This window comes from Sinocyclocheilus rhinocerous, unplaced genomic scaffold, assembly GCF_001515625.1.
Source record: "Sinocyclocheilus rhinocerous isolate Xijiao unplaced genomic scaffold, SAMN03320098_v1.1 scaffold510, whole genome shotgun sequence".
Lineage (NCBI taxonomy): Eukaryota > Metazoa > Chordata > Actinopteri > Cypriniformes > Cyprinidae > Sinocyclocheilus > Sinocyclocheilus rhinocerous.
Genome location: NW_015653008.1, coordinates 378,012 through 391,540, shown reverse-complemented (window position 1 = coordinate 391,540; position 13,529 = coordinate 378,012). Strand labels below are relative to the sequence as shown.

The 13,529-nt window shown below is 37.0% G+C and overlaps 1 protein-coding gene across 1 annotated transcript in view; it reads right to left on the bottom strand.

The window, feature by feature from the left end:
- Positions 1 to 2,766: 2,766 nt before the first annotated feature.
- LOC107715514 (dual specificity protein phosphatase CDC14A-like) overlaps positions 2,767 to 13,529 on the bottom strand; it is an 18,113-nt gene continuing 7,350 nt past the window's right edge. The window contains exons 8-16 of the mRNA XM_016521666.1: positions 12,110 to 12,172; positions 11,226 to 11,313; positions 10,865 to 11,095; positions 9,760 to 9,898; positions 9,504 to 9,669; positions 9,317 to 9,414; positions 5,333 to 5,461; positions 4,854 to 5,235; positions 2,767 to 3,260 (exon numbers count right to left, since the gene is read on the bottom strand). Of these exons, the coding sequence (XP_016377152.1) occupies positions 3,231 to 3,260; positions 4,854 to 5,235; positions 5,333 to 5,461; positions 9,317 to 9,414; positions 9,504 to 9,669; positions 9,760 to 9,898; positions 10,865 to 11,095; positions 11,226 to 11,313; positions 12,110 to 12,172 (1,326 nt within the window). The 3' untranslated portion in view covers positions 2,767 to 3,230. The remainder of the gene's footprint in view (positions 3,261 to 4,853; positions 5,236 to 5,332; positions 5,462 to 9,316; positions 9,415 to 9,503; positions 9,670 to 9,759; positions 9,899 to 10,864; positions 11,096 to 11,225; positions 11,314 to 12,109; positions 12,173 to 13,529) is intronic.

Genomic DNA, 13,529 nt, shown 5'->3' with positions numbered 1-13,529 from the left:
CACACCAGGGCGACTAGGAACATGAAATTATCCAGGAATATAAATATGAGGGAAAACAAAGGCCAAATTCCCTTAGTCATTCATCACAATGAGTAAAACTAAAGAATATAATTCTGATGTGGAGCAAAAGATTACGGAACTACAAATTAGAAAGTGGCTGTAAGAAAATATCTAAAACATTGAAAATTCCCCTTTCCACCATCAGGGCAATAATTAAGAATTTCCAATAAACAGAAAATGTTACAGATCTGCCTGGAAGAGGACTTGTGTCTATAGCGTCCTAATGCATGGTGAGGAGGAGAGGTTGAATGGCCAAAGACTCTCCAAGGATCACAGCTGGAGAATTGAAAAAAAATAGTTTCTGGGCCAGAAAGTAAAAAAAAAAAAACTTCAACTGGAACTTCAAACAGGACTGGGTTTTATGGTCAGATGAAACTAAAAAAATGAGTTTTTTAGCAGCAAACACTCAAAATGGGTTTGGTGCAAACAGCGATAAAAAGTACTCCATGTGTACAATGAAATATACTGCTGGATCTTAAATATTGTGGGCCTGTTTTTGAGATCCTGAATATCTTGTTCAGATAGATCATGGATTCTATCAAATACCAACAGATAAAAAAAAATCGAAACCTGACTGTCCCTGCTAGAAATCTTATAATGGGTCGAATTCGAATCTTCCAACAGGACAATGATCCACAAACAAACATCAAAATCACAACAAAAATGGGTCACTGAGCACAAAACCAAGCTTCTGCCATGGCCGTCCCAGTCCTCCAACCTGAACCCTATAGAAAATGAATGGGGTGAATTGAAGAGAAGAAGCACCAACATGGATCTGGAAATCTGAAGGGTCTGGAGTGATTCTGTATAAAGGAATGGTCTCTGATCTCTTGTCAGATGTTCTCCAAACTCTTCAGGCATGAGAGACTCAGAGCAGTTATCTTGGCAAAAGGAGGTTGCAAAAGGTATTGAATAAAAGGGTATGATTAATTGTGGCCAATGTGTATTAGAGAAAAAACATTTATTCCATAATGAGACCCACCCACTTTAAATTCCTATTCCCCAATGAAAGGTCAGATTTTTGTTAATTTTGAAAATAAAATATCAAAAGGATTAACGATGCAGATTTAATTTCACAGATTGCTTTGATTATAATTTACCAAGGGTATGATTAATTATGAGCACAACTGTACATCTGGGACGGCATGCGGACAGGGAAATGATGAAAGAATTGTCATTTTTGGGTGGAGTATCCCTTTACAATAGTCATAAGTCATTACACTCAAAAAAAGTAAGTCAGCAACTGGTATAAAACTGCTATTTGTAAGGACTGCAATCATTAACTAGTAACTGAAAAATAATGAATTGAATAGTAATTTTAAAAAGTAATTAAAAGCAACACTGGAATAGGTAGATACTAGTAACAAAAAAACGATAACATTATTGGAATATTTATGTACCAAGCAGCATAGCTAGTCAGTACAGGAGTAGGTTAGTGGATAAATAAATGCTAGTGATGTTTAAAAGTACTTATTAATGTTAAAACAGCTTGCTATATCCATAAATTAATAACTGTCTAATTAGCAGTACAGCTGAAATATTACTTACAGAACATTTGTATCTTTGACATTTTCTCTTGTCGATCTTGCTGACAAGCAGCTTTGCACACAACTGTATCACTGTGTTTGACAGAGATGTTCCTGATCAGCAGGCGGGAAACATTCTGCTCATTTTTAACCTCTCCACCGAGAAATTTATCCAGTGCTGCTTTCCAGACGAAGGTCACATTATCCGGACAATCATTCACTCGACAGGTCAGCTCCAAATCCTCACCAACATGAATCACTGGATTTAACGGAGTTAATTCCAGTATAAAATTGTTTTCTCCTATGAAAAAAAAAAAAGTGTACTGTCAAAATAATGAAATGTGGAAGGTTCAAATTGATTAAACAGCTGTGTGAGGTCTTCTTACCTGTTATTACACTAAGAATATTAATCCACAGCGCAAAAGTGATGCATTTCACTCCACACATTTTGCTGCCGTTGTGTTTCACTCATTCAGCATGCGAATTGAGAAATGACACGATAATGTTGTTGGATATTCCCACCACGGCTATTTTCTAACCAAGATACTGATCAACCATCCCGCCTTTTCCTTTTTACTTTCCAAACAAACATTATCCATTGTTTCTCCAAACAAACATTATCCATTTGGCTCACTCATCAGACGCCAAGCCACACCTGCTCACATTTTCCTCATATCCTCCAGTTTGTGAATATAATTAAATGGTACTTGATTATTTTGCACTAATTTACTGTTTTGAGTGTATCTTTTTCAAATAAGTCTTTTGTACATCACAAATCACCATGTCACGGTCTTTAAAAGATCTGTGTAAGGACAGTAGTTTAATGCATCTAAAGTATATTCCACCTAAAGTACATTGATGAAAGTTTTGATGGTTTGAAGGTTTGGTGGTGTTGGAGTTCTTCAAGTTCTTCTGGGTTTGAAGGGTGATGAACCCCCAAAAGATGTTATTCTGGCTCGGTGGTGATTGGGAGAGTCCATTTTTATGGGCATTATGTGTATTTCCTTTTTTTAAAATTTTTTTTTTTAAGATTTATTTTTGGTGTTTTATGCCTTTTATTTAGATAGGACAGTAGGTCGATGGGTGGGATCGGGAATGGTCCACGAGCCGGGACTCGAACTCGGGATGCCCAAAGCGCAAAGGCGCTACATGTCGGTGTGCTGCCCACGAGGCCATCGGCGCCGACATTCCAGTTAAAATTACAAATATCTGTGCAAAATGTTTTAAAAATCATGATTTCGATACAATCATATTACTAAACATAATTGAATCAGCATCATGTGATCATACATACATGCATATTTCTTGTAAACACCCATACTGTCACACACTCATGCACAACTGTTAAGATTTTCATTCGAATTGGGACTTTCTTAAAAAAAAAAAAGTGAGACAATGCTGTAAAATTAGTCACAAACAAATGCCAGCAGTTACATTCCATTTTGGATGTAGAAAAATTACTGAATACATTTGTGAATAATACATCAGACTTACAGAAATGTTCTCAATTAAAACACTATAAATATGTTATTATAAACACTTTAAGCCCAGTGTGACTTTTTTGAAGGGTTTATCAGATTTTAGGAATGATTTGTCCATGGTTGAATGGTCAGCTGCGATGACCATCAGTGTATAATCATAGCCTTAGTACTGAGCATATTCAGACTGAAGGGACTGTGGAGAGAAAGAGAGAATGAAATTAATAAACTGATATGAAAGGATGTGTGCAAGCAAAGTATACTAAAGTATGGAATACACTAAACCCGTTTTACAGACGAGGCTTAAGTCTAGTCCTAAAATGCATGTTTGAGCTGTTTTAACTAAAAGCAGTCTGCACTCATATATCTTAAAATACATTACTGCCAATGATTTGCATCAAGATGCACACCAGTAATGTATCTTCTATGGTACTACTTAAATATATAGTTCAGTCATGAAACTCTAGATGGCGCAGGCGAGCATTGGCAGTAGCAAGTTCCTGTACTTGCTTGCAGCAGCAGCAATAATCTACAACTACAGCAATAACCAACAGCAGCAGCAATTCAGCAGCAGCAGCGTAGCAGATCTATTCCGCCAAGACCAAATACATTAACATTGTCATATCCATCACCATGCTAAAATCTTCCGAGAGTTGTCATGATTGAAATGTCCTAATTTAACTAAAGCCTAATCCTGGCTTAATCTATGCGCTGTCTGTGAAACCAGGCTTATGCATCATACATTTGCAAACTTAGAAAATGGTTACAGAGGAACACTGGGCATCAGACACTAAACAACTGAGGTTCACACACTAAAATACTTTCAGATCATTCCTCATCACTAGGAGACACGACAAATGAAAATGTTTTATAATTGGCATTCAAATATCAAATATCATAACATATTTGTTATTCTTGGACTGGATGGAATACAATACGGTACTACATTCTATTGTGAATGCGCGGATGTTAGTTAGAGAAAGCTAGAGATTACGGTTTATACAATTTTAAACATGGATATTTTTCTTACAAAAACACATCGATTTGCTACTGGAGGCCTTTATTCACCCCCTAACTGACCTAATGAAAAAACAAATGTTGTGTAAATCTACTCTAAAAAATGAAAATACTGTCATAACTTGAGGTGCGGTCACATTAACGAAATTGAGGCAAAATTTTGCTGGCAAAAAAGTGCTATCAATCTGTCAATAGTGTAGCAGATGAAGCACAGCTCACACAGAAGTCACTTTCAAACGAAGCATCTTTTTGTTGGTCAATGCCGTGAATTCACATGAAAATCTGCCCTCGCAAAAAATACACAATCCCCTCGATTTCTATTGAAACGACTTGATTGATCAAAATTCGCAGAATAACTGTAAATTACCACACCTTTACTCAGTTTTACATCTTATGTGAGGACCACCCCAAAATTAGTAATTATTTGCTATAAATTTGTGCTTCTGATACAGCTCAGATTTTATTTGTATTTACATCACCTTTTTGTTCCAAGGAAGAAAACACATTCATGTTTGGAATGACATAGCGGTAGCAGTAGCGGTACATGAGCTGTTCTTTTTAAATTATGAAAAACCACTGATTATAAAAATCTCACATAAAGATCACAATTATACATATAGTATAAAAAATACTATAGCACAGAAACAGTAAGTGAGGCCAGAAAAAAACTGGAGGAAAAACACAAAGTGAAGGAAAGTTAGTAAAACAGCAGAAGTAGTGAGTGAAAATCAAGCGCCACACAGACAACAAAGGCAGCCAGATGGTCACTCACTGGAATGGATCTGCTGAGGTAGTGCCCTGGAAACCTGCTTAGTCCACCTCGCAACGGACCTCTACGGGGGTTCGGTGGACCGCTGGAGAACAGACTATAGCCGGTTCTGTTCATAGGCCTGACTGTGCGATTAGCGCTAACCGTATTAGCGCCAGTAAGGCTGTTGAGGTTGGTGTTGGCCTCTTGATTGAAGTTTAAATGTGAGGGAGGAAGTCGGGGCTCAGTAGAGGTGTACCCAAAGCTGAAGCCAGATGGAGGTGCGGGGGTTAGAGCAGGAGATGGGGAAGGTGCGAAGGAGGAAGGAGGTGTGCTGTTGTCATCGTCATTGAAGTTGTTGTCATCGTAAAGGTTGCTGAGGGAATGGGCTAAACGGGGACCGACGCTGTGTGGGCCGCATAAAGCGGGGTTAGCAATGTCTGGGTGTGTAAATAGGATCTGGGATTAAAACAAATCACTCAGACAGTGTAACATTAATGTACCTTTTTAGATTGCCGGCAGAGGAGGAAGGGCTTCTTGTTAGTCTCCGTGGTGCAGTGGAAAAGGAGATGAAGAGAGGAGCTTTGGAAGACTTGGGAGGGGAAATGGTGCTTGGAGCTGGGTTTATTCCACTGCCAAAAAAAAAAAAGACAAATAGCAGAGCAAGTTTATTAAAAGATTGTAATTTATTTACGCTTGTCCTCCAGAATGTCCTCATGGATGCAAGCTTTTTTGTTTCTTTTCAATGCAGTTTCTTCAATATGAGTAATGATGTTCAAAACTGCAATGCTTGTGTGTAATAACATTGCACTTGGTACAGGTCACTGTCACTGTTGTGGAAAACGTAGTCCCTCTTAGACCCCAAAGTAATTTTATTGACTGAAAGAATTGTTCATGGGTACTTTATTTGGTACTTGACTACAAATACAATGGAGGGCTGCTGATACTACAAACACTGAACCAAACTATTAAAATGTCGAGCAGCAAGCTCATTGGCTACAAATGCAAAGAATGCCAATAGTGATTGGTGTAATTGCTAGCAGATTGCCGGCAGCCATATCACCCTGTAGCTCAAGACTGGTCGCCCACTGAAGCTAAGCAGCGTTGAGCCTGGTTTGTACCTGGATGGGAGACCTCCTGGGAAATCTAGGTTGCTGCTGGAAGAGGTGCTAGTGAGGCCAGCAGGGGGTGCTGACCCTGTGGTCTGTGTGGGTCCTAGCACCCCCGGATAGTGATTGGGACACTATACTGTCAACAAGCACCGTCCTTTGGATGAGATGTTAAACTGAGGTCCTGACTCGCTGTGGTCAATAAAAATCCCAGGATGTCTTTCGTCTAATCATCCCTATATCTACTGATTGGCTTCATCACTGTCTCCTCTCCACCAATAAGCTGGTGTGTGGTGGGCTTTCTGGCACACTATGGCTGCCGTCGCATCATCCAAGTGGATGCTGCACACTGATAGTGGATGAGGAGATCAGATAATCAGAAAGGAAAGATATCATGATGATGCTTTAGGTTCCTGAGCAGGCTACCTTTGGGTTCTAAGTGGGACTGGATTTCAATGGCGAGTGACTCTCAATGCTGTAACTGATGCTTAATCATGTTCTTGCTTCCCTATCATCCAGCCCGTGACCCAGAAATGTGTATGCACAATTTAAGAAATGAGAAGCACCATGAATCATGCATGACGTCACAATGAACTGAGAGTACCACTGGTCCACTGGAGCACTGACCTCCAGGTCAAAAGCTCTATAAAGCTCAAAATAATGGTAAATCTAAAATGGTAGATTTACTGTCAATAAATTGGTAAATCTACTGTCAATATTAACTTGACAGTAACTCGGTTTGACCTCATGATTCTTCCCTCTATGTATACCTGGGGTAGAGATGTAATAGTATAAAAATATCTTATCACGATTATAGTGACCAAAATTATCATGGTTATCAGTATTATCACGGTATTGTTAAAATGTGCTGGAAATGTTTAAAAAGTACTGACACATAAATCATTTACCAAGTTTCGTATTTAAAATCAACAAACAATAAATAAAATTACTTAATAAACTCTAAAACAATAACATTACAAATTATGTCCGGATTTTAAAGGACAACATGACTGACACAGATTATCTAATAGCATGTACGAAATGTTCAAATAAAGCTTTGACAAAGTTTCATAAAATGGTAAACCTCACATTTCAGCCTTTAAATAAAAGAAAGAGTTAAGTCAAAATGATAATTGAATAATAAATGATTATATGTATTTGTTCTGCTCCATAAATAATTCTAGATACCTTAACCGAATTGTTTAAAAGTGTAGAATCCACATAAGCTTGTTTTTAATCAACTGGTCAAAATTTACAGCAGGGCATGCAAATTCGGTCTGTATTTTGGCCAGACAAAAACTGCACACAGGCTGAATGTAAATGTAACTCTCTGTAAATCCACTCTCTGACACTAGGTGGCACTTATGGAACAGCAGAATTACAGCTGTTTCCCGTGACCTCCGTGGACAACGCAGCATTGTGATTAAAACACTACTTTATTAGGTATTACATGGAGTGGAGATGAAAACAAAATGCCATCAAATCTATTCTGAAGGCAGTCAGAATCTTCAGAGGTACATTCATATAATTAATTCATTCATATATTCATTTGTATAATTCCCTTAGCACTCTTTTAAAACCTCCCAGCTTTTCCGCCATATTTTCACACAGAACGAAACTACTGTTACTTAAAACTGTGCTTTATGCTGGATAGTATTTATTTATCCTATAACTTTTCATATCATATAACTATTTCTTCCTACAAATTTGTCACATCTTAAATCATCTTCAAACCAAGCATAAGAAAATTAAATGCATGGATTTTTGGTGTTTTTTGAAAACATATTAATTCCCTGCCAAAGGCAGCAAATAGAAAGCAAAACATTATCAAGGCAATGCTTTTGTATATTGAACCAAAACTTTTTGTTTAAAGGTACAATATGTAAGTTTTTGCCGCTAGAGGTCGCATTTTCAAAACAATAACAGAGGCGAAGCTCGATGACGCAATGACGGAGCATGGAACGATGGGAGATGTCTTTTTCACAAATAATTATAATACAGGAAAATTCTGGAAATTCTTAGTGTAACGTCATTTATATCTATTTAAATCACCTGTACATGACTATTACTTGCACAATAAATAATATATATTTGCTTACCTGTCTATTAAAACACACGCGAGAGCGGAGTCTCTGTCCAGTCCGAGGTTTTTGCGAAGCTCTCTCCATTTTGCAAACGCCACGCCGATATTTATTCTAGTTTTATTTATGTGTTTGTCCCAATGCCTTCTTGCCTCAGTTGGTGTACGTCTAAGTTTTTTTGGATTTTCCATACTTTCTAAAGTGTAATCGCGATCCATGATAACGTAAATGCACAACAGTGGCGCGCTGCGTGCGGTATAGCTAACACTTTTGCATTTCTCCACGTGTGTTGCCGTAGTATTCATAAGTGGAAACCGAGGATAGCGCGGATATTACATCATTGATAGGCGACAATGACCATGGATGAGTCATTATTTAAAACTGGAATTTCTCTGGATTTACAAATCCTTGGGAACTTTTGAGATAACGTTCCCAAGTACACAACTGCATGAAATATATAACACTGTGCAAGTGGTTTTTGGATATTTTATTACAAAAATCTTACATATTGTACCTTTAACTGCCACAATATTTTGATCTGGTGTCACGACTGAGTAGTGGTGTAATGTAACGAAGTAATAATACTTCGTTACAGTACTTAAGTATTTTTTGTGAGTATCTGTACTTTACTTGAGTTTTTATATTTCAGCCAACTTTTACTTTTACTCCACTACATTTCCTAATTAAAATTTATACTTTTACTCCGATACACTTCCCCGAAGCATATTCGTTTCTTACTACAAAATAGTCAGTAGTCAGAAGAACATGGACTGCAGGAAAGCAGGTTTGACGATTGTAATGATGTGCGATCTGACATTATCAAGTAGGCTATATCACCAAATCACACACAGAGTGCACGCACGTTGATTTATTAGTCTATTAAAACTCAAAATTCCAGGCATTCTAAATTGAAGACGGCAAAAATGCTTCTGTATGCTTTTTACATTTATATAATTTAATATAGTTAACAATCTATATCACACAAAGAGTTCCGTTTTTCTGCAGATATCGGCATGAACACATTTAATAATCAGTTTATACAAGTTCACTAAAGCAATAAGTGACTTACATTTTAGACATAATATTGCTTGTTTTTGCTCAATCTTGCCAACGAAAATAGTTCCAAACAAAGATCACAGCACTGTTTTACGCGTCTCTGAGCAATGGACGTCTGGTAAGATATCTGTACTTTTACTTGAGTATGGCTTTCAGGTACTTTATACACCACTGCGACTGAGACTGTTGAGACCATATTAATGATAATTATATCCTTTATTTAATATAACTGAAGGTCTACCTAAGCACTGTGGCAGTAGGTCTGGGGTGGCGTTGGCCCTTTAGAGCTAGTAGTTTGTCTCCTTGAGTTGGAATCATGTCCTCTTCTCTGAACTCATTCTGTAGTGTAACAAAACAGTTTCAATAACAGTGTTACTGTATTGTGCACTCAGATATGATTGGTAGATTCAGTTCTTCAGACGTCTCACCTCATCCACACTTGGTGGCTTCAGAATGGTGCTGTCGATGGACATGTCGTCCACGCTGGATATGAGATGGGCCATGTTTCTCTCCTGTTGTCGGCTTTGCCTCAGCTGCTGTTGCTTCTGCTTGGACCGATGGAGATCACCTTGCACCCACATACTGTGCTGCTTCCTTAAGAGAAAGAAAGTGCTTCTAAACAGACCTCTAGACCATTTTATGTCCTTATGTGCCTCAATCTGTCTGTAGAATTTTTGGACTTACTGTTCGAGAAAGTGCTGCTGTGGTCCAATGACGGAGCCCGGTCTGCAGATTCGTGTCCAGGCAATGGCCTCAGGTGCTGTGAAGCGATAATGCTTCATCAGGTAGCAGCCTATCAGAGTGCCTGTCCTGCCAAGGCCAGCTGTGAAAAGAAAGTGGGAAAATAATAATTAAAAATCTAAATATTATATTAAAATAAAATCATTTTAATCAGAAAATGCTCCCCATGGAAGAACATGCACGCAATCAAACTATTTTGTTCAAAGTATTTTGGCATTAATTCATCTGTCACAGCCAGATAAATAAGACAGATCCAACATGGACGGGTTGCGTGACTTACCGTCATCCTCGAAATCTAAGAACAAAACTTGTAACTTACCAAGTAAAATAAATAAGGATGCACTGATTTTAAAATTCTGGTCAGCACCGATAATCAATGATTGTTGTCATATTATGGCTGTTAATCGACCATATTTATACTATTTTGTTGAAAATTAAATTGAAACAAAATAAACTACTAAAAACTAAAATCAAGCACTTTAAACGTAAAAATTTATTCAGCCGTCACCTTACATTGTGCATCGATGAAATATTAATAGTGTTTTTAAAGATGTACTTTGAGTGGTAGGAGATGGGTAAAATGTAAAAATTTTTAAATCATGATCAAATAAACATGCAATATAGACTGATACCAATCAACTAAAAATGCCTAAAATCAGCCGATGACCAGTATGTTACAGATATAAGATATATTCATTAATTTTAATTGCTGAAATTTTGCTGATTAAATCCATTAATCTCAATCAGAATTAGACAAGTTTTACATGAGGGCAAAAAGGTTTTAAGTTGGTAACGCAAATTTGTCACACTGACCAGCAGAAATCTGCTTGGTTTGAAAGTGACATCAAATGCATCAAATTTGACACAGACTGCATTAAATACAGGTTCACTAGCAACATAAAGTCTGGGTCCTGCATTACACTTTCACAAAAATTGCAGGCTCATACAATGTCTCCTTTCCACTTTTTATGTATGCAATAGTGCACCTTACTCCAGATGCAAAAAAAAAAAAGATGCAGTTTCTTCATAAATCTAGAAAGTGTCTCACCCTTGCAGTGGACAGCTATGGCACCCTTGGCGCTCTCACAGATGTGCAGGAAGCGTCTTGTGAGGAGATCACTAGGTGTGGTGCCGTCTACAAAGAACAAGTCGTGATGTTCAAACCCAGCATCTGTGAAGCGCCGACCTTCATAAATCTTCTTGTTCAGTCGCACAACATCTGTGACATTGTGCTGGCGGAAGTAGGAGAAGTACACTTCTGGAGCGTGGAGAGGATAACCTGAAAGAGCCAAAACAGTCATCAGTTCAGAAGTGAAGAACAATTACCAAAACATCGATCCAATAACCACTAGAATCTAGTATTTGTTGGGGCAGAAGCTTTTAGCTCTGAATCTAACGTGCCAGCTTACCGTTCTCTATTTTGCTCTTGGGATGAGGTCCAATGAAGGCCAAGAGTTTTCCTGGCACAATCCAGTTAAAATCACCATTTTCTACACGCTTGTAATGCAAAAGGTGAGAAGACATGCTAAAACATCTGAATTCATCAAAAACATACATGTTAACAACTAATGAAAAGAAGTTACATGTGTTGAGTTTTGTAGATGCTTTATTGCTTTTAAGAATTTACAATAGGATAGCATCCTTTTTCCTAGCGAGTGTCCTGCGTTTTAAATTATGGGAAGCACTTCCGGTTTGGGGAAGCTCCACTCAAAAGACTAAAACAAATAATTTCAAATCATAAGGCTGCACTACAAACAATCCTTATCCATCGTTTTGACTGAATAAACAACATTTTCCTTCATGTTCTATTTTCAGACAGCAGGAGAATAAGATAACAATTGGTATTTTAGTGCGGCATGGTATAACTCAAATATCTATGGCAAGAGCTCTTTTCAGTCCGCTGCTTTCTTTTCCTCCTAAATATTTTCTGTTTTCCTAAATTGTAACAATATATAAAAAGACAACAATTACTACACATTTGTGGTCTGCTCTCCTGATTTAATTTGTGATATGTTCCATGGATAATTCACTGAATGCATTAAGAATCTGTTTTTCTCTTGCCACATTCTCATATCTCTTTCCAAGAATGTTTTCACACGGATGCTTTAAAATGTAATCGTCTCCCCTTTTCATTTCTAATCCCTATTAGCAGTGTTTACTGGAATGTTTCTATTTGTTATCTGTCAAAACGACAGAAATCACACTGAAATATTATCACTCGTGAGAATGAGTATGAGAATTAAGAATACTAATATTGACGTTAATCAATATTAATATATATAAAAGGTGATACCTCATAATGTTCATATTCTTCAACATCAAAATTCTCAAAGTCAAAGAACCCGTGCTGCAAGGCCTGAAGAGAAAATGTATTAATAATAATTAATAATAAGATTCGGCATTTCATTAAATAAAACAAATATGAATTTGGGTCTTTTACTAACTTTACCAACATAACAGAAATTTAAATGGTTCTAAGGAAGCATCTTCAAAAGAGACTATTATGCATGAATTAATTTTAGATAAATCCTTGATGCTTAAAAGGACAAACTTGCAAGGTTTTCTTCAACCCCACATACTCAAATAATGTTTCAATTACAAGTACAGCCATCCAAGTTGCATATCTCACTGTTCTTCAAGTGCATATCATTCCTGAAACTCTCCACACACACAAACTGTTTTCTTTGTATTGTGCTTCCTGTTACTCAGTTATCACATTGTGTTAATGTCCTTTATGTAATCTGTCTGATAGTGCCTGTGCCAGTTCTTTCTCCCGTGTCAGATTGAAAAGACAGATAATTGGACTAAAAGCTTATGATCTGGGGATAAAGTGCATTACATGTCTACACTGTCCAGCAGTGGCGAAGCAAGTCAGCCCCGGGCCAATATGCAAAAAAAATGTGTCCCCCCCCCACTCGGTTAACTTAACTTGGTCCCTATTGTTGATTTTTCTGAAGTAAATAACGTTACGTGAACCTTGAGCTGTTTTACGGTATAGGCTAAATGCTTGGAAATTATATTTCAAGTTTAAAGTCCATTCATTATTTGTAGCACGCAAGCCACTCGATAATCGCAGCTTTGTGCTTTGTTACTACAAAGTCTCAGCCTTCTGTCAATTTTATGATAAAATACAAACAATAAATGTGTTTTTACGCTCTTTAATATGTAGTGAGATAATTCGCCTCCGTTCAAGCGGCATATGAATCAATTATAATTTCCTCTTTAATATTTGCAGCACGAAATAAACATGAATATTTGAATGAATGAAAAAAAAACAGAACAATTTAATACAAACGAATGTCTCATGAAATCGATCAATCAGAGTTGTAAAAAACGTCAATAAGTCTACATTTTATTGCTGTTTTTTATGTTAAATGTGAAGAATGACGGATGCCACAGACTTTTTTTTTGGCGGAGTAGCCTATAGGTGGAATTTTCACATTAACTTCACGCAATATAACATGATTTACTATCGTAATTTTGACTTTATTCTTAAAATATTATGATATTAATCTTATTTATTTAGTTATTTTTCAACGTGGCACTAAAATGCTGCCATAGGCTATTTGTAGCTACTGAATGCAAACACAATTTTGGCACAGCGGCCCAAAAAACAAACAAACAAAATAAATAAAAAACAAACAAAAAAGTAAAAAATAGTGAGGGGATATTTTAATTGTTTGTTAATAAACTAGTGTTTTCTGAGTCAGTGT